At 38.0% G+C, this 21,740-nt stretch overlaps 1 protein-coding gene across 2 annotated transcripts in view; it reads left to right on the top strand.

Annotated features, from left to right (window-relative positions):
• The window catches only part of LOC139740221 (calcium permeable stress-gated cation channel 1-like), a 118,372-nt gene that overhangs the window by 52,556 nt on the left and 44,076 nt on the right, over positions 1-21,740 (top strand). For both annotated transcript variants that reach the window (XM_071650805.1, XM_071650804.1), the window contains 11 exons: positions 298-378; positions 1,172-1,283; positions 2,576-2,709; positions 3,576-3,695; positions 6,634-6,692; positions 7,895-7,989; positions 8,897-9,093; positions 10,571-10,630; positions 11,709-11,871; positions 13,187-13,292; positions 14,073-14,240. In XM_071650805.1, coding sequence (XP_071506906.1) covers positions 298-378; positions 1,172-1,283; positions 2,576-2,709; positions 3,576-3,695; positions 6,634-6,692; positions 7,895-7,989; positions 8,897-9,093; positions 10,571-10,630; positions 11,709-11,871; positions 13,187-13,292; positions 14,073-14,240 — 1,295 coding nt within the window. The remainder of the gene's footprint in view (positions 1-297; positions 379-1,171; positions 1,284-2,575; positions 2,710-3,575; positions 3,696-6,633; positions 6,693-7,894; positions 7,990-8,896; positions 9,094-10,570; positions 10,631-11,708; positions 11,872-13,186; positions 13,293-14,072; positions 14,241-21,740) is intronic.

Below are 21,740 nucleotides of genomic sequence, written 5' to 3'. Positions count from 1 at the left end.
GTGATCTAAAGCAATGTTTCTTTGTCTCATGTATGGAAAATAAAAAGGAAAATTCCCCTCCAGATGTTTACTCAATTTAATAATTTACCATGTTTTCATGTGGAGAAAATGTGCAGCCTTCACAGTCACCAATTTTATGTAGTTTTGCTGAGGTTTAAAGCATAGACATAATGTCACTTTTGATCAGCTGCAGGTGGTAATAGCTATTTTGTTTATCTCTCTATGCAATCCATGATTATGGTATTGTATCATGGCATTCTTTGTCATTTCATCAGAGATTCTTCCTTTTCTTTGCAGAGAGGCATATCCAGATGTTGTAGTGACCGATGTCCAGTTTGCATATGACATAGCACGGCTAAAGAGACTGGACACCCAGAGGTATGCACAACAGACACAGGAAATATTAACCGAAGACTGTAAACCTCGTTCACTTGTAACGGATTAGGTGTTGTACCTATATACTAGTTGCTGGACCCAAATTGTTGTAGTATTGAGAAGAAACAAACTTAGGCAGAGATAGGAGAGTAGTGATCTTTAAACTTTCAACTTCTTTATCTGTTTCTATTCAGATGAATTGAGTTTTATTGTAGAATACAAAAAAACCCACCCCAAATCAAAACAGTGATTCACTAAGAACCTTTGTTACAGTTAGCTAAAAAGTCTATGCCTATGTAAAGTGTAGAGCAGATTTGTGCAGGTCACATCACAATAAAAATATCAAACTCAGAAACAAATGTGCATACAATTCTGCAACAGAGCTTTGCTGGCTGGAATGGGTTATTTTAGGCAGCATTTGCCTTTCAGTCTGAAATCTACCAGGGTACAAATCCTTCGAGAACAGTCATAGCAGGAGGGAGATGATGATAACGTACAATTCTGTCTTTTTTTTACAAACAGTAATTTGTGTAAAACTGAACTTTTTGTAGGTGAGATTTTTGGCCAAGACTGCAGAGGAAATGTTGCATGCCTTTGATCAGTGTTTTGTTACAAATTGTGAGTTTTTGAAACCACCAGATTTAAGTTTCGAAGGTTAATATTCGAGATCTAATTAGTCATACTGATATGCAAGTGCTCCTATGTTCTATAAACAGTGTTAACTGCAAAAGATGGCCCTGAAATGTGAAGCACTCATTTTTGTGAGACGTACTCTCGCTGTCTATATCACACCCAGACGAGATGCCCACTTGAACAGGCTGCACTGTGAAAAGATCTATCAGAGAACTACTCAGCGTCCCACCCTCAAGCCAGGAACCTGTGGCCAGCTAGGGTGCGGGGGACCCAAGGTGAATGATGAAATACTAAGAAGAAAAAAGAACAAAGAATGATTAATCTTGTTTTACACAGGTTATGTAAGCTCTGACAGTGCCTGTGTTTGTGAAAAGAGATCATGTCTTCCTTTGATCACAGGCATTATGGAGAAATGCCTTTCTCACTTTATGAATTGATGCCATGTTGTTGTGAAAACGTAAAATCAAATAGTATCTGTCACTGCTGAGATACTGACTGCAAGTGTACCCCAATATTCTTCAGCTGAATCTGATAGCTTTAGCTTTTATATGTTTCTTCTCTCTTTCTAAAAGGTTTTACCTTGGGCCTTGCAGTTTAGTCAGTAAGGATTTGTGTGTGTGTGCGTCAAATTAAACATACATATCTATTAAAACCACCACCTCTGATTTCACTTGTATAACTGTCATTCTATTTTTTAATCGATTGCTTTTTATTCTGCCCTCTTTTTCTGGTGATGGTGTTTTAACCCATCTTTTGCCTTTGGACAGTGTGTACAATGGAATGGGATTTTCTGTGCCAATTAATACTCAAAGAGTTGATAGTGTGTGAGAGGGTACTACAACCAACATTGTGTTCAACCAACTCTGTAGCTGCTGAAGTAGAAATGATGCTATTGAGTTTTTTACATATGTTTACATGTTCTTCCTATAATAATAGGTGATATTACTAGATAGCCATTTTGTACTTAACTGCTTGAGTACAGGAATCAACTAGTTATGAGCATTGAAAAGTTTTCCACATATTGTGTTTTCTATTTATCTCATAATTTCCTCATGAAGGTTGATGCCCTCAAACACTATACCCATCATCAGTCAGTTGAACAAAAAAAAAAGGACAATTCTGCTTGGTTACCAAAGTCAAATTACTGTTTTAGTTTGGAACTTTTGTATCTCTGTAACTTTTAATTTTGTCCATCGTTTTTTGGTTGTCAGTGAATGTGAAAAGCATCATGAATGAAATTGTTATCCCAGGTCACTTTGCTAGAGATGCCAGCTTTTACTTTTTTAACAGTATTTTGTACTATTATTCCTCTAGAAAATAGTGCAGTTTTCATGGAAAATTCTGTTTTTTGCAAATTGTGTCACTACACATATCAATTGTGGGAAAGATAAAAATAGTGTGTGTGGTTTTTTTCCACCAGAAATAGGCGTTAGATTACTGCAGCTCTGTTCACAAGGTTGGCATCCCTGCACTAGTACTGAGTTCTTCCTGTCCCTAAGATATCTTTGCTGTTTGACTGCATTGTGGGTTTGTATGTTTTGTCCTCGTGATCTGATGATGTATATAGGTGGATGCCATTGAGTACTACAGCCAGCTGGAGGAAGAACTGACCGTCACGGTGGCGGAGGAGAAACGTAAAGCATTGAAGAGCAACCTGGGCATGGCCTTCCTCTCCGTCCACAGTGAGGCCATGGCAGCAAAGTGAGTCCCAAGCAAACTAGCTCTGTAATCATATCACTATTGTCACTTTTGTGTTTTTTTAAAGCACTTTAACAACTGAAGATTCCATACATAATGGCCTATTGTTCCCTGGAAGGTCCTGCAATAGTACTCTCATTTCGACAATTTTCTAAATTATGCAAAATATATATCACTGGATGTTTATTTTTGTCTGTTATAAGTTTTAGGTATAAGTATTAGGACTCTACCAAGAGACTTGTGTGTCACAGAAATAATTCTGACATACTTTTGTTGACCTTCGACCTCTTTCAAATTATGTAATTATATATTCTATATGAAAACAACGAAAATAGCAAAGCATAAAACTAAAAAAGCGGACGAGGGTTTCGGGCGGTTTAGGGAGTAATCTGGCGGGTGGTTTCGGGAGGTTCAATTTCTAATGGGTTAAAAGGATTCCATTCACTTGTAAAGACACGATACACGCATTGACTGATGGGATGCCGGGTATGCCTTAGAGAGAGTGAATTTCTCTTTGCTTTCAGTAATTTGGTATTGTTTGGTTTCATGCACACCATCTCCTTCTATTCAGTATTTTCTGTTAGTTTTTCATTTTACTCCATGCTCTCCACAAAGAGAATGCTCTTAATTATCCTGAGTAAAACAGCATACAAGCAATACTGCATACAAGCAGTGATGTTTCTTTTAGCATCAGTTACAGTAATGACAGAGAATCCTGTATATGTGAACATTTTCCATCTGATGAATGATAATGCAGATGACAGGTACAAAAAAGTTGTACATGTATATTCTTTGTGTGCAATAAATGCCCTTATTTTGTTTGTTTGTTTGTTTGTTTGTTTGTTCGTTTGTTTGTTTGTTTGTTGAAGGATTGTCAATGACTATGCAACCCTAAAGACAGGCCCACCTACTGTATCTAGTGTCAGTAGGCAGCTCCACTCCACAGTCTGGGAGGTTGACTTCGCTCCCAAGCCAGATGATATTATATGGTAGGTGTTTTTTTTTCCCCTTTTCCTTGTATGATCTTACCACATAAGCTAGTAAAATTACCTTTTCCTTTATGTTGTTTCCAACAAAGTTCCTCTCAGGTTGGCAAAGAAATAACGATGTGCTCCTGGAATGTCCTTTCACATTTATATGATATGAGAGGGTCTTTTCAGTGAAGTAATTATCTAAATGTTCAAGATCCAAGCCTTTGTATTGTCAATAGTATTAGGAGACCATCCCCAAATGTCTTGCATGATGTCCTGTGTATTTTACCATGGTTTTTTTTAAACTCCCTGGGAACATAAATGTTTCTTCTCGTGAGCATTCTCTGTGTGTATGTGTTTTTTTTTGTTTGTTTTTTTTTGGGGGGGGGGGGAGGGAACTGAAAGCTGTATTGATTTTTTTTTTTCCCTCTTGAGAGTGTAATGTGCAATATAAATTGTCACAGAACACTGTACCTATTATTACCACTTATTACAGTGGAATATGGTAACTCAGCTTCTAGTATGTATGATCATGAAGGTCAAAACATTTTAGGTACAACAAAATCAAATTATCTTTGTGCAATATAACTTAATTTTTGGCATTAAATGTGACTGAAACAAGTTCATATGCTTGAATTGTAGTTTATATCACAGTTTCTTTTTTTCCCATTTTAATTTTTACGTTGGACTTTTCCAAATATGTCATTTGAGACCAGCTGACTTCTTCTTCAAGTTTCCTCTGAGATTTAAGAAATAAATTATTAGCTAGGTCTCCAGCCATTTTCATTCAGATATGTATCATGTCTTGCCAAGTTTATCTTGTGTAATTATCCTTTGCTCATAGCTGTTAATGCATGATTTGCCCTGTGCTGAGCAGAATTTGAATACATTGATAGATTCTTATTGAATTATGTCAGCTTGTGAGTATTGAGTCCACTCTATGTGCCTGTCAAATGTTATCCAATTTTCTCACTCTGTTCCAGAACCTAGTTTCTCCAAGAAGTAATAGAAGGCATAAGATAGTACTTGTGTGTTGGTAGGTTTTTAGATAAATATTGCTTACTAGCAGCCTGAAATATCTGGCACTCAAATTCCTCAATTAATACTTTCCATTATAACAGCAATAATGCGGCCAATGACACAGTGCCCACTTACTGATATCTGTGTCAGTAGTTTGTAGCACACATGGTTGTCAGCATGCCATCTCTAACATGTGCTTGCCCTACTGCATCCTAGACTGGATTTGAGCTGACATTATAGTGTATGTTACAGTCAATCATACAGACGTTCATCACCCAGTCATGTTCCCAATCAAAATTATATTTATTATTATTCATCTAACAGAACCATATTAGAGGTGTTAAGTGACGCTTGTCATTTCCCAGACATTAACTGCTCATGGAACATTGCACAGTTAGATTCTTACCCTGAAGAACGGGCTGCATGTACTATCTGTCCAGTCATTGCAAATCTCGATGATTTTGCACAATTCATTTCATTTGTCATCGCCAAAATCTGACCTTTTGCATGACTCACATGCTGTCGTCCTCACTGGTAATGTCCTTACAGCTCACCATTCAGCTGTCTTTTTTGCAGGAAATATACTAATGTCATATTCCATTGTTTGATTTAGAGTGCATCCTGAGTTTGATCTCAGCTAGAAAAGGAAAATGTGTGGAGAAATAGGAGACTAATGAGATCATGATGCATCCCTTTATCGTTGCATTGGCAGCAATTAAAGGATCTACATAATAACTTCAATAACCCCTCATCAACAACGTTTGCAGACTTGATACAGACATACAGTGTTACAATGCACTGTACACATTTTTGCTTTAATATGAAGAGGGGCATGATAACTACAGTTGTAGTCTTCACCCATTTTAATCTGTATCCGCATCACTGTCAAGCTCAGGAAAAGTATAATATGTAGAGAATCTCAAATCAAGAAAAATTCACCTGCTGAAGGAAAAAGATAAAACAGATCCCTCATTAGCTGATGATGTTTTGGAAGCATGACCAATGTTGGAAGAATTAATTCATCCATATCAGCTTTCATATATATAATTTCTGCATTTTTCATTGAGACAAAATTCATCCGGTCAGGCAAGATGTGAAGTGGTCAGTGTCAGGAGTATCTGTCATCAAGGTCTGTTCGCTGACCAGTTGTCACATATACTAATCATTATAAACTCTCACTATGGAATAGATGACTAGTTTCATCATTCACAGTGAGTGATTTCAAGTTTGGTGCTAAAGGTGGTGTTAGTGCTATCTCATCTCTAGTACCAGCAATAAACCCAAACACAAACTTGAAAACCTCAAAAACCTCATGATGTAGTTCCTGTAGCTAGTGTTGGGCTCGGTGTGGAATATCATCTGCTGAACAGAGCTCCACAATCCTTGTTTGTGATGTACATGCTTTATCGCAATTGGCTAAATCCACAAGTTCATGTTGGTGTTATCGTTGCTCTACGTGGGAAGCCCACATTCAGGGCCATGGCCACTCACGTTAAGTATGTGCATAACCTTTACTAATGTGGTAGTCGCCAGTGGAATGTACATGAACACTGTTGACTTTGCCCCATAAATCTATGCCTGGGAGTAAAATTATGGTCATTGTAATTTGGAGATGTTGATAAATTAGTGGCATTTTAATTCTTCTTCCGCATCACTCGTCTAATACAGGTAATCATGGCAGGATCTTTTCTTAATTTGAATTCAACCAAGTGCAATCACTTTTTTCATTGTGCAATTCATGCAGGATTTCACATTGGTGTAAAGAACTAGTGTTGGGGATGGATGATTATGATTTGTATCAATTGCATTAATCTGACCGTTGGTATTGGAGCTCGATGGAGAAAGGCAGTTGGGGAGATAACACCAGTGCCAGCACTAGCACTGAACATGAAATCACCGAATGTGATGTTTGATCTTGATTTATCCTCTCTTGCAGGGAAAACTTGTCGATCAGTCCGTATGTGTGGTGGCTTAGTGTCATTCTCATCAATATCGGTGAGTGTAGAGAATGTTGGTGAAAATACTTCAAGTGAAATCTGTAGCATTTATCATTGATTGTTTAATAATTTGTAAAGTCTTAATGACAAATGATGCTCTGCTTCAGATGCCTATAATGTGATATCAAGTACACTGTTTTCAGAATTCAATTGCACATTATTCACTTTGTAGTCCAAATTGAAAATTCAGCAGTCAGTAAAGATAGGTTTAACTCCGTCACTACAGCTGTCATCCAGCTCAGCTGCATTTTGTCTCCCTCATGAGCACACGTTTTTACTCGCATCTTTCTCACCTCAGTACAAATGAATTTGCAGCAATCATGGTTCTAAGGATGCATTTAAGTGAAGCCAGAATCAGCACTTTGAAACACTCTAAAATGCTGATACAAAATGCAGTTCGTGCCCATGAGGGTACTGTTTATGCTCAATTTTTTAGAGCTTTAGAAAGTACCAATTTTGCAAACATGCACTGTGCATTGTTGAAAAACTATAAACCCCTACTTTAGCAAGGTGTTCAGTGCACATGATATTGCATTAATGCTTCCCCAATAAATGTGATTAGGAGAATTGTCAGTCATAAATGTGATTTGTGTTTATGCTTCCCCAGTAAATATGATTAGAGGGAACTGCCAATTGTAAGCGTGATTTGCATTTATGCTTCCCTAGTAAATATGATTAGAGAAAATCACCAATGGTAAAAAAATGCACTTTTAAAAAAAAACCCATTAATGATGGACTGATTTTGCTACAACAGGCATTGCCCCATAGACACCTGCCCGAGTATACTCGGGACTCGTCCTCAACGGGTTAATCAGCATTTTGAAGAAGCGTTTACTGTAAAAGTGGTTTCTTTTGCGGTGGTTTTATTTTCGCGCTTTTCGCGCTTTGAGGTTGAACCGCAAATTTAACATCACGCGAAAATGTTTTGAACTCGTCGCTTGTACAATGCTATCATTACAGACCGCGAATTTAAACACATGCGAATAAGTCCGCACCGATGGAAACCGCAAAAGTTTCTGTACGCGAAAGAAACCACTTTTACAGTATATCAAAGGGAGTCAGGACACAACTGTGTTTTGCACCAATCACGTTTCAAAATGCTGATTATGGCCCCCAAAAAAGTTAAGCATAAACCCTCTCTTGCAGACATGTGTCGTAGGATTTACCAATCTTTGTCATGTGCTCCTTGTATCTTCACAGCCTTGTTCGTGCTGCTGTTTTTCTTGACCACACCCTCTGTGATAATGACGACACTCGACAGCACCAATTATCAAGATGCCTTAGCAAAGGCCAAGGTTAGTACCAACAACCCCCATTTGGAGGAAATCTCTGTGCTTGGCATCATTATGTTAGTGTGATGTTATTTTGCCTTTAATACAGATCACACCAAGCAGACTGAATTAGGCTTATGATGCATTATGCAGTAAAGATTTTCAGCAAGCCTTTCTTGTTGCAGAAAATGATGTGTAGTTATTACAACGCTGCACACTGGCACTGGTCCAGTGGTCCAGGACCAGTAAAAATCACTGTTGGGCGATTTGGACCAGTAACTTTTTCAGGAATGGACCAATAAAAATGGAAAAACTGGGTACTTACTGGTCAAACAGACAGGTGGGTCCAGTAGAAAAATGGGTTAGTGTGCAGCCTTGGTTATTACAATGAGACTTGCACATGGAGTGAGCTGCTTTTGTCAAAGCACATTGATCCTACATAGTCAAAATATTTTCTCTGTCTGCTGGACTGTGAGGTAATTTGAACCTGAAGAGGAAAAAGAAAGTGGAAAACACAGTTTTGTTGTTTTTTTATTAGAAGTGCTGTCTGTTTGGTTGGCATATCTGAAAAAAAATCATTGATGTCATTTGTTAGATAATATTAAGCGATCTCAGTGAGATCAGCTGAAGTGTTTGAATATGTCGTGTTTGTTGTTTCATTTGTTATACTTTTTCTCCAATCTTTTTTGCAGTGTTTTCAGTTGATTCAATTTACACTTCTAGACTTTATCTTTCAAGTTTCTTAATGCTAGTAGACTGTCTTTTGGGTATATTGTGACCTATGAATTCATGTACAATTGTATTTTATGGTGTATTTTGAAAATTTGTGTAGTGATTTTTTTTTTCTCTTTTGGCAAGCAGGGTAAGAACTACTCAAGTTATAACATCCATCTGTTTTATTTCCGTCCATATTCCACTTTCCCTTCTCCAGTCACCCTTCCTGTCACAATTCTTGCCCACCCTGCTCCTGTGGACGTTTGCTGCCCTCCTTCCCCTGCTGGTCGTCTACTCCAGCTACTACTTTGAGTTCCACTGGACGCGCACCAAGCTCAACCACACCATCATGCGCAAGACGTTCATCTTCCTCCTCCTCATGATTCTAATACTGCCCTCGCTTGGCCTGGCCAGGTAGAATTTTTCATTCAGCATTTGGTGACATATGGTCATGCAATATACACTAGACTTTCCAGTTTCTCTCAATGCACTCAAGTTCACCAATGCGTGCCAGTATATATATCTCTCCTGCACGTGTGACTTCCCCTTCTGTGAATGTGTCACACCGCCCTCACTTGGCAGAACTTGAACATTCAATCAAATCCTAACTGGCTTGCATGTGGAAGAAGATGAGAAGCTAATTGAATCGTATTGACATTTTGCTTGTGTCATAAGTCTGCATGCTCGAAATGGGATTAGACTGCAGTCACCCAATTGCAGAATGGCTCTGAACTTAGAGATAAAATGTACGACACAATTCAAATCATAACGTTTCCACTGTCAGCGTGAATATCCCACTTAATCTCGTCTGGCAAACATGCCATTGTGATTCATTAGCTCTGTCCAGCATAACAGAAGGGCATACATAATTCAAGGTAATTTTTCAGTGTAAGTATAATAGCACTCCAGAAAGTGCAAATGAATTGCGGATTCCACAATAAGGTTTCGTCAAGGCCAAATGGAAATGATTGTTTGGTTGTGCTGCGTACACAGAATTGTCATGTGACTGCATATTTGAAGGACAGTATGATCTCAGTAACCTTGGGTGGCATCTACTTAATATCGTGAGAACTCATTGGCTGTTGCCATGGAATTATCAGTTATTGTAAGTTACAGGTAGTCTAATCTTTGCTGATCTGGACCTAGATGAATACATGAAAAACAGATATGGCAAGCTATGGCAAGTAGAATGTTAGCAAATACAGCTGCATGAATAATGTAACCCCATGCAGCAGTGAAAACTTATAATGATGTGTCAACAACTGCAGCTAAGCATTGCAGTAGCATCTTACATTCATTGGGATTGGACACATTTGTGTCTTTGATGATTAAATGTTTGATGATGTATTTTTGACGTGCTGCCTGCAAAAAAAAAGAAAAAAGAAAAAAAAAAGACTAAATGCCGTCTCAGATACTTGCAAATTGTATAAGACCTTTCACATTTGTGTCACAAGAATTAACTGTGCTGGTCTGCTCTTCTGAGTAGAAGGAACTAGAACTGTGCAAACTACAAGCTGCATATCAGTAGATTCAAAGGCTGTGTTCCAGTAACTGATAATAATATTGTATATCTGTTTGTTTTGTTACTCACATTTATACATGTCTTGATGTGTATATAAATCATTCTTAAACTAATCAAAGTGCCAATGTGTGTGCGAATTTCTGTCAAGGAAATATTTGATATTCTGCTCAGTGATCACATTTTTATGATGAAGACAGTGCTTAGAAAATGGAAATCAACCAGGTAGGCCTCATGCTATTTGTAAACACTCCCTATCACTTAAGTTGATATGAATTAGTATTGTACATTTTGTGAAATGAAGGCTAAAATGTTTCATTCATTAATCTGTTCATTCTTTCCTTTTTATGCGTGTGTGTGTGTCTATCACAGTGCACAGGCCCTGTTTGAATACAGCTTGAAGAGTGTAGAAGAACTCAAGATCAGATGGGGGTGAGTGAAAATCATGTTAATATCTTCTTTCCTCTCCCTCTTTCTTAGTCTCCGTTTCTTCCTTGCATTTTCCCCATTTGTCATTTTTGTTAAAACTTCTCTGTCTGAGCCTTAGGAAGATTGAGAAAAGTTTTCCTGTCATTTTCTGTTTACTTGAATCATTAGGCATGAGAGACATTTACATCGTGATTGATGGCTCCTACAAACACTGAATTCAACACTGAATTCAACCCTCAGCAAGATTGGATTATGGATTCAAGAAGTAGAGACTACATAATCAAACATTTGACTAAGAACATTTTAGTTCACCACGCTCAATAGCTCAATAGCATTTCATACTGTATGAGCTGAAATTTTCGCGGTGGTTTTATTTTCGCAAATTTCGCAAATTGCCTTTGAACCGCGAAAATAACAACATGCGAAAATAACAACGCGCGAATAGCTAAGTTCAGTTAGACCTTCACAACCGCGAAATTAACAACACGCGAAAATTTCCTCCATGTAGCAATTCGCGAAAATATTTGTAAGTGAAAATTTCAGCTCATACAGTAGTCAGCACAGAAAAATGTGTGTGCCAATGTCAATGTTTGCCTTCTGTATTCATACATTGTACATTCCAAAGATTGACAGACTGTTGAACTCCCAGCTTCTATTTTGACCCCATATTGCCTATGAGGATAGGTGTAAGGATATGTTGCAAATGTATTCATCCTGAATTGTGCATTTGTGATGTGATTAGTTTCTCACCTAGGCCATTTGTCATCTTTGTAAAGCTTTCCCATGCCCAGAAAGTCTGTTGTTACAAAACAAAAAAACAAAACAAGCAAAAAAATCCCCCCCTCCCCCGAAAAAACCCCAAACCCCCGAAACAAGAATATGACTTTCAGCTTTGGATGATCATGAATGGAGTATCAAATAATTATGATTTATCACCTGTGATAATTCAATAGAAAAACAAAGCTTCTCCAATCAAAGAAGAGAACATTTCTATAAAAAAGAAAGTTTCTTTCCAGTGAGGGCTAAAACTCAAGCTGCAAGATTCAATGAAATCTCCTTTCTATTCCCCCCCCCCCCCAAGATGTATCTTTCTACCAGAGAACGGAGCCTTCTTTGTGAACTTCATCATCACCTCTGCCTTCATCGGCACAGCCCTGGAGCTTATCCGCTTCCCAGAACTCTTTTACTATGGTATCAACATGCTGTGGACACGCTCCGAGGCAGAGAAGGTCACAAAGAGGAGCGTGAGTGTCACATAGCGACCTTGACTCACTTTCCTTCCACTAGATTAAGAAAAAAAAAAATGAGAGCTATGCTCTTAACTGCAGACCTGCCTAACCTCACTACTTCTGCTGGAGGTTCCCTAGAAATATTAACTATTTTGTTGTCTCCTGACAAGAGAATTCGCATGTTGCAGTTAGAGCCTTGTTACGAGGTCACTGGAACATCAATAATTCACCCCTTTAAAGAGACTAATGAATTTTCACTTCAAAATTTCATTGAAGCTAAAACTTGGACTCTGTGTGTACAAATGTAAGTCACCCGATTAGACTTTATTTCAGTCTCCTTGAGGGTTATTGTTTGTTTGTTTGTTTGTTTGTTTGTTTGTTTAGGGGTTTTGGGGTGTTCGGATCAAAATGAAGGTCATCTTCTGGATGCTAGCATTATTGAAACCTCAGTCATTCACCATTGTATAGGAACAATCAATTTTCAATCCATGTTTTCACTAAGATCATGTATTGCACACAAATATTGGTTTGTCATATAGTTTAATGTCCAGTGACCGTGACGTGAATAGTCAGTCTTCCTGAAGTTAATTCTTTTTAGGTCACAAAAATACTCTGAAAATGACAGCAGCTATAGGAGTGACGTGCATTCATCTTCCCCAACAATTTCACAATGAATTTTTCTTCGTATTTGTGTGTGTGTGTGTGTGTGTGTGCTAGTTTGTTAATTTGTTCATATGGCTATTTATCAAAACTCATGCAACAGGGAATGCTCAGTGCAAATGTTGCAGTATATGTGGTAGGTGTTATTAGTGCTGTTCAGCTGTATATATTAATGGGTTTTTAGCTGCCTGGATGCAGTGCAGATCTACTGTAAAACCAGAAATATTCACAGCATGAAATTTGTGCAAATTGCCACTGGCATTCAATGCATATAGTGTGGACAGGAACTTTTGTGTGCATTTTATTTTCACAAATCTAGACTCCTTGCAAAATTCATGAAAATTTCATGCACATGAAAATTTCTGGTTTGAGCAGTATCCTGCTCACTGCTCACTGAAAATCAGTGCTCTTTTTGTGCCCATTAATGGGCAATATATGGATCCATGTATATAAATCACTTTTCCTGTTTAAAAACCGCCACAATGTGTCAAATGGAGTGCTATACATTGGTGCTGATGTGTGTTACCAGTGTAACGATTCTCCTCCATTTTTGTATGCCCAAATTTGTTGTAGCCAGTGACTCAAATATGGGTCGAAAATCATGAGAAATCTACATCTAGATTTTGTGAAATGCTCTGAATTCATTGTTGTCTTTGTATGTCTGTTGCAGCGAGTGGCCTATGAATTCCAGTATGGAGTACAGTATGCCTGGGTTCTCACTACTTTTACCATCATCTTGGTCTACAGTATAACATGCCCTCTCATCGCTCCTTTTGGTAAGAACGCTGGCTTCTTCATTATTTTCTCTCTTTTTTTTTTCCCCATCCTGCCTTTATTTCTTAGTTTTTGTCTCTTAGATGACTTGGCGCAAGAAAATGGGTGACTTGAACAAGATATTCAGTTTTTGATAATGTTTCCTTGCTCAAACTGAGTTTTTCATTTTGTTGTCTATGAAGTTAAATTTTTTTAAAGTTTATTGAAATACAATCTCTAATTCCTTTGTTGCCATCATTGGAGAAGTTACCAAAAGTGTTGATGGAAATTGGTTTTGTAAGACAAACAAAAAAGTATATTAGAGTCAGCACACAGTATTTTTTGTGCTGTCACGATCAAAACAGATTAAAGGAATTAGTACTATTGTTACCATTTAGTCTTAATTTAACAGGATACCAACTTCAGTGATCTGAGCACTGTTCTCCCAGTTGTTCCTCGTCATGTCAGAAACAAAAATAGAAAAAGTACAAATACAAAAGAAAAACATTTAGAAAGTGCAAATGAATATTACTTACATATGTGTTTTGTTTTGAACAGGCTCTACAGAAACTTGTCTTACCAGGTTAAGTACATATGCATGTGGTATTGTGTTCCACAAGACTGCTTCTGAAAATTGCATTTCATGCTTTGCTTCCCTTGTGGAAGGAAAAAAAAATTTCTCTACTTACTTGTATGCTAGTGATAAAAGTGTTAGGTATGAGTTTTGTTTTATTTGCATCTCTTTGTCACTATGATGTTGCCTTACTGTCTCAATGGTGGGTCAACTTCCATCTTCCTTCCAGGCCTGATGTACATTGTTCTGAAGCATCTCGTCGATAGGTACAACATCTACTTTGCCTACATCCCTTCCCGCATCCACCAGGGCATCCATCAAAGTGCCATCAACTTTGTCGTCATCGCCGGGATGCTGCTGCAGCTCTCGGTTCTCTTCTTCTCAGTACTCAGGCTGGGTGAGTTTTTGGATGACGTCTGCGAGCGTCTCTTAATCTCTGCATGTTATGTCTTCGCGTTGTTCGTGCATGTGTCAGTGGATGCTTTCTTTCCATTTCCTGCAGCAGCTGTGTGGGTGCGCTGTTGATGATGACATGCTGAATGCAAAAGGGAAAGGGCCTAGGCATTGCCCTTAGCATCTGGCCATCTTGTGCCATTCTACTACACCTCTCCCCCCCCCCCTTTCGTAGAGTACATCATATGGCTCATTGAATTCTCTATTTTGATTAGTTAAAATAGGGGGCATTGATGTAACAATTGCCTTCAAGCCCATAGTACTCAAATTGCCCCATAGTACCAAACTGCTCAATGGTACTAGACCACCCTCTTTTGGTTCGTAGTGTTATGTTTGTACATTCACAGTAAATACTTGTCTTACATAGCGCGAGAGGTGACCTTTGTCCGATGCGATCACAATGCAATTTCTATGTATTTGGTAGTGGCAAGTGCAGACAGTTTGTTCTCAATATGATAGTGTGTGAATTAGCTGGTAAGATCACAATTGGCCAAGTAAAATACCATCATGCAATTTTATTCACTAAATGCACTGCAAAACAAACATGGACGGCGTTTCTTCAGGACAGTGTTGATGTTATCTCCCCTCAGGACTTCAACTCTATGCTGTGACCTAAAGAGCTTTCATAGCGTGGAGTTGAGATTCATCAGAGCAATAATACCAACAATACCTTGAAAAGCAGTCCGTATCTGCATGACATTAACCGAAACAGTAATGTGCACAATCTCCTATTCCTGACCTGCCCCCCCCAAAAAAAAAAGTTTTTCATCAGAGAGGATTTCGCAAACATTTATGTCTGTCCAGCGCAAATCCTCTGTTCCCTTGATGTGACATAATTGGGTTCAGCAGTTCTTAAAACTGCCAATTTGAAAGCGTCATGACGCTACCAACCTGTGCTCATTTCCGCTAGGAGGCAATCATAAACGCAACCATTTTCTTCGCTCAGTTTTCCACAACGAGACAATCATTGTTACATATGTGCAATTTCTACTGGTAAAGTAGCTGAAAGTTCTCAGCAAGCTGTCTCAACGCATGTGAAATGTTCTCGTGTGGGCGAGCAGCTCAAAACACTAGTAGACATTTGAATCTCACACTGCTGTCAGAGGATATTTGATGTCCACAGTGTCTTTTATCACTCCTCTATTCATTCATGCTGTTCTGCATACTTTGTACTGGAAGAAAGTGACGAGTAAACTGTGTATGCCAATTTTCAGAACTCATGATGATAGACTCGAGCTCCATGCAATACGCATCAAGAGAAATGTATTGTAAAACACAATACTTTCGCGGCATTAAATTTTAGCGAATTGGAACCGACGGCCTTTTTTGCGGCATGACATTTTCACGATTTACCTCTAACATTCAATGCATATAGTGTAGACAAGAACTTTCACATGCATTTTAATTTTGTGAATATCGGCTGTCACGAAATTTGCGAAATTAAAATGCATGCGAACATTCCTCGTTTTTTAGTGTGTAGGGTCTGACATATAAAGTAAAGATAACTTTCTTCTTCTTTTTTTATGTCACACTATTCACATACTTGGAGTAAGGTGTGATGATTATTTTGATTGTCAACTTGATTGCTCACTATTTGAACTCCTATGTGCGTTTTTCAGAGAAAAAGAAGCAGAAATTTAGGAAAATTGTCAATAGCTCAGCATTTTGCAAAGTGTCACTACTATGCATGCACATTTGTCAATTCATTATGACACTTTGACTGATTGAATGTTCTTTCATATCCCATTTCTAGCTTACCAACAAAAATGTTGTTTCGTACTTATTAGTTTGCATACACTACTGTGTACCTCAAATGTTGTGTACTTGGAATGGCATAAAATGAGTTCAGTGTGTGATGTTGACAACCAAAGGGTGAAAATTAATGGACTGGGAATTGTTGAATTTTGTACCATTGCACTGCTCTGACATCAAAATGTACTTCTGCCTTACGTGCCTAATCAGGCACGCACTCAATCAGTCATTTATTATCAACAGTTTCAACAGATAGATCTTTTTTGCATGTGATCGTACCACAAAACAATTGTACAACCACATGCCTCATGAAGAATAGTTGCCATTGCTGTACTTTATTCGAGAATCAGCTTGGATTACACTCATTGATATCTGAGATGTTGTATAAAAAATAGTATATCGTCAAGACCTTATATGTACAAAATGTTAAATGTTCAGGAGAGCAAAAAAAACATGACAGCCAAAGCACTATGTCAAATGGGATAGCCTTTCGTTTGACATGTCGTGGTGGCTTCATTTTTGGGGTAAGACAGCTAGGCATTGAGCAGGACATCACTTGACTGATTATCTGACCATTAATCCAAAAAAAGTCAATTTTACCAAAATTTGAGATACAAGATCTTGTCACCCCAGCGACGATATGGTCTTTACTCGAGCAATTGATTTCGCATTCAGTGATGAGATAAGATACTCGATTCAAAATGAAATGCTCTGTTCAACTTGGTTTTGCCTGGTTGAATAGAGCGCATCATCTTTCACCGTGTGTGAAATCTTGTACCATTGCACTCTTGACCGTTCTTTATTTGTATAATATGGTAGTCATTAATTCAAAAAAAACCAGTGGCATGAAGCCGCTCTTTCCTCATCATGTCTTTTGTGTTTTGTAAGGAAGGACACAATTTGCTTTTGATTCCCTAAGATTCTGATTCAATTTCATTCAGACCTAATTATCTCCCCAAATGCTTGCTAAGATATGTTGCCTGTTGTATAAAACTCTTTACTGGAGAAAACTTGGGTTAGCCTACTTTCAAAGAGTTTTGTTTTCTCCCCTTTGATGAGGTCAATGGCAGAATCACACTAACCTGAGTTTTTCTCAGGTAGAAAGTTTTACACAACAGGATCATGGTTACAAAATAGACGCATCAAAGCAGCTGTCAAGCAACTACAATCACAAACTTTCTATAAAGTGCCACCTGGCGTATAAGCTGGGAATTTATCTTGAATTGCATAAGCAATGCTACAACAGGATTAAGCTAGTGCTAGAGTGTATGTGAAAGATCAGAATCATTTACTTAAGTCTTGATTTGTTCATGTAGACTGGACATGTAAGTCTGTGCATCTGATTTTGCACAAGCAATACCTAAAAGTACATAAAAGTGAAAGATTAGATAGGTCCTGATATTGTTCATTATGTCAGGCAGTAATATTTGCTGTGAAGAAAAGAGACTACAAATATTTTAATATCAAAGCCAATCAAATGGCCTGTCGTTTTATAGCATTCTTGAGCTAGTATCATATTGATAATATGTGAAACGCTTGTATTGGTTGTGTACATGTATGTCAAAATGTTTTTCCATGTATCTCTTCCATCAAAAAGTATATGCTGTAACCCAAAGCTAACCATGGTATATGATATTTCCATCTGAACATACCAAAGTCACTAAATTAGATTTTTTGCTCAATGTGCTGTTTGTCAGGGATGAAGATTATGCTCATATTTTCTGTAACTTGGGTCTAGAAAGGTGTTTGCCAAAAATCAACTCTACAATTGTAGTTTAAGGTGCATTATTTACCAGGCAGATAGCACACTTAGGTAACATGAAGAAAGCAAATGCTAGGTTTACAGTATAGTCTTAAACATAGACAAGATATTTCTATTTGTATATTGTCAGAATTATGCATACAGATATATTTGCAATACTTGGAATTAATAGAAGTTTAAGTCAGAGAGTTCATATTTATATGGGAAACAGTTGGTTCGCAGTTGGTTCAGAATGGACAGAAATTAAATGAAATGAAATGAAATGTATAACATAACACAAGATTAAATTCTGGAGATGTGGCATTTCTGGTGCAAGCAGGCACAATATTCAACACAATAATTTTGTGTATATGCCAATTATAACTTTGACAGACATTTATAGAGTATGTTAGCAATCCAAATTTTTCCTCTTTTTTTTTCCTGATGGTGTAAAATGAATTTGATGAGAATTTGCTCTGATTTTATTTCAGAGGAAATGGACCTGTTTAGACAGTGTGGAATAAAAATATGTCATATAAAAATGTTTTACAAAAAGAGCAAATAGAGCAGTTTGGAAAGGGTAGGTAAAGGAATTAGAAAATGTTAGCAGCAAAACTTGGGAAAAAAAGATCTTTCTACACTAAAGCACAAAATTAGTGCTAGTTTATCATAAAGTGATTGAAGTGGAGACAATTTTGACCACCATGCAGCCAAGACGTTAAACCTTTCTGGATATTAGTGTGATTTTGCTCATTATTTTCTAGTCTGTTGCCCTTAGTTTGTGTTCTTAAGTCAGCATTACTATATCTCTAGGAATCGTTTTGAATTTTGATCATAAATTTGTGGAATTTTCGAAATGCCAGTGTTCATCCAAAAGTGATGCCTTTGAATTTTTCTGCTAGAGTTTTATTTGTACTATTTGGACAACTTTAAACAGAACAATTCAATGTCATTGGTCCAGCAGGGTTTAACCAAGCCCATACAAATATAACATGGATAGATGGGTTCATTGCTTTATCTCTCCATTTTGTGTGTCAGCATCATAAAGAGTTATTAGGGTTGTTAAGAAGTAGACAGTTTACCCTTGAGCAGTGGGGCTCCATCTGTCAAAAATGCACACTTCGATGCATTCTGAGATTCCCGTCTCCTCCTCTTAGCTGTAAAGATTGTTGTGATTATGGGAAGCTTTGTGCATCAAGTCACGGCTGCTGAGGCCAGTAGTGGTGGTGACTCATCACAGATTTCATTCACCAATCCAGGGTCACCCTGAAGAAAGAAAGAAAAAAAAACATGGTAAAACTTAGAGGACCCATAGTAACCAATGTTCTCTCCCCAAATTACATCCTGTGTAAGACATGATGGCTGACAGGGTTTCTTACTGATGGCAGCTCTCGTTCACTTTTTTTTTTCTTTCAAAGATTCGTTTCTAGACAGCCATGAGGCAGAAATATTGCTCCTTTACCATCTCTCCACACCCTGCAGTCCTCTTCATAATTAGAGTTTTATGATAATGTATGTGGATTTACAAAGGAAAAAAAATATGACCAGCAAAAGAATGTGTTCTATAGTGCAGGGTTCAGTGTAAGAATAGAAGTTGATTTTTGTGTATACTAATATCAAATACAATGAATGCGTCAGTTGATATGTTGTGATGTTCAATGTAGAACCATATTTTGCACCTATATTTGTTTCTCAAAAAAATATATACTGCTGATTAAATTTGTCAGGTAGAAAATTTGGAATATACCACCCAGCTTTCTGTTATATTTTTTACCTTTGCAATAATTTTCAATAGAAATTCATCAAATTCATCAAATTTCAGATTACATTACCTGATCCTATGTCAGTCCAATAGCTACTACTTCAAAATATGCCACTAGCATGTGATATTAGTTTTTAAGACTTCCAGTCTTAGCAAGTAGTTACTACTACCACTAAAAAATCAAACATTCACAGCAAATTGACTTTTAGCTCTTATTTGCAATGGTAGACACATTTATTTGATGTGCAATTGATGTTTGTTGTCGTGGGAAAGGGGCCCCCTAGATTTCTAGAAGAAAGTTAACTATTTGTTGCTCTCATATCAAATGTTATGTTCATCTCACATATTGAAGGCAATATCTGGATGCACAGCCCCTAGAAGTGTGCATCAGTTTCTCTGTAATAAAATCAGTCTTTTCCTTTCACATATCAGTACTATGTCATTAGAAATAGCTTATCTGTTTTGCAGAGGAGTTGGTGTATTTCTGCACAGAAGGCGAGATCCAGCCAAAAATAGCGAGATTTGGGGGCTGTCAAATTCAATTCCTCAGTCACAGGTTACTTCACTTTGTTGCGCTTAGCACAGCTTGCCAATCCCCATGCCTCCAATATCCCTCCATGATCATGGTACCTCGTGGTGTTGATACAACACACATTGTAACGTGATCACAAAGGCCATTGTAACATGACTTGACGACAAAGGCCGGCATGGGGAGGAGGATGTCATCACCAGTGTGTTGCTGCTCAGCAGCTGCCGCATCCAATATGAGAAAGTCCTCATCGCCGTTGGCATGGATACTATCATGATGCCAGCCAGACCATTGCTTTGTCTGCCCAATTAATGTCTGTGAAGTGGTGGAGCGGGGAGGAGGAGGAGGGAGAGGGGGGGGGGAGAGGAAAGCCTGCATTGTGTTTACCCATCCCCTGCTTCTTTTGAAGCTTGGCAAACATTTATGGGCTGCTGGTTCTTTTGCAATATACCACAAACACACACACACACAAACACACAAAAAGGAGCTCTGTGCGTGACATGAATATTGAACATGATTTCTACAGACGGACTACCCTCCTCTCTGTCGAACATGGATATCTACCCGCTCTCTCTCTCTCTCTCTCATCCTCCCCACTCTAGGACTAGCTGATCAAACAATCTCTGTATGTCTTCCAATCTCATTAATGATATTAAGAGTGTGTGGAGGTGTGTGATTCAGCAAAGGAGGTACGGGTTCTGACACTTCTCTAATGTATATCAAACAGGAGAAATGTGTCTTGTGAGAAATGTGTCTTTTGGAGAAATGAGTCTTTCCAGTCAAGACTTATCACCTTACATGTGTGTGTGTGTGTGTGTGTGTGTGTGTGTGTGTGTGTATTTTGATTGCACCCATTCTCATTTTATACCAAACCTAGTAGATATTGTTAGTGCTGCATACATCCATAGTATCTTGCAGTATATTGGAAAACTGCAAATGCCCAGGTTGATTGCAAGGTTTATATGTTCCTCCTCAGAGAGAGAATAAAAAGAAAAAAAAAATGGCAGCAGTTCTGAAATTCATATCCAAACTGATTCTACTCTTGCATTTCGGTTTAATTTGCCTGTCCAAAGAGGATTTTTTTTTTTCATTTGCAACATGTTCGCTGTCATGCTACTATCTCACATAGAGGGTTATGTTTGTATTGATGCCATGACGTCATGTTTCTCCCACTGTATTTGCTCAGTATTTGAAAGATATTGGATGAAGCTGGGCATGGTGGAAACACTCTTCTCACTGCTAGACAGCAACATTTTCCTCTTTTTTTTTTCAGTTGTTCAAATTTAACGTTAGGTCACTGTGCATCAATTCTTTGTGCCAGTGCACTCAATATTAGTGCTGCACCATTGTATATTTGCTTGGTCCTCTCGATACATGACTGTATTCAATATTACTCTTGGTTATAGTCAATCCCATCCATCTCAATTAATAGAGCAATAGCGTGTGAGAGATACTATGTAGGCTGTATCATACAGTGACATTCAAGAAATGTCAGCGCTGCTGCAATGAACGGGCAAAGTACTTCATTTTTTTTTACTGCATGTTCGGCCCTATGACCATGGAGCCACATTAGCTCAGGGGAAAGAGAAAGACACAAGAAATAAAGGAATTAATTCACCCTTGTACAGTATGCTGGGCTTGTGTGCAGCAGTGTATGAAT

Source organism: Diadema antillarum, unplaced genomic scaffold (assembly GCF_040938485.1).
Source record: "Diadema antillarum isolate AM-2024a unplaced genomic scaffold, OU_Dant_1.0 seq00000843_RagTag, whole genome shotgun sequence".
NCBI classification, from domain to species: Eukaryota; Metazoa; Echinodermata; class Echinoidea; order Diadematoida; family Diadematidae; genus Diadema; species Diadema antillarum.
This window is presented reverse-complemented; position numbering and strand designations above follow the sequence as displayed.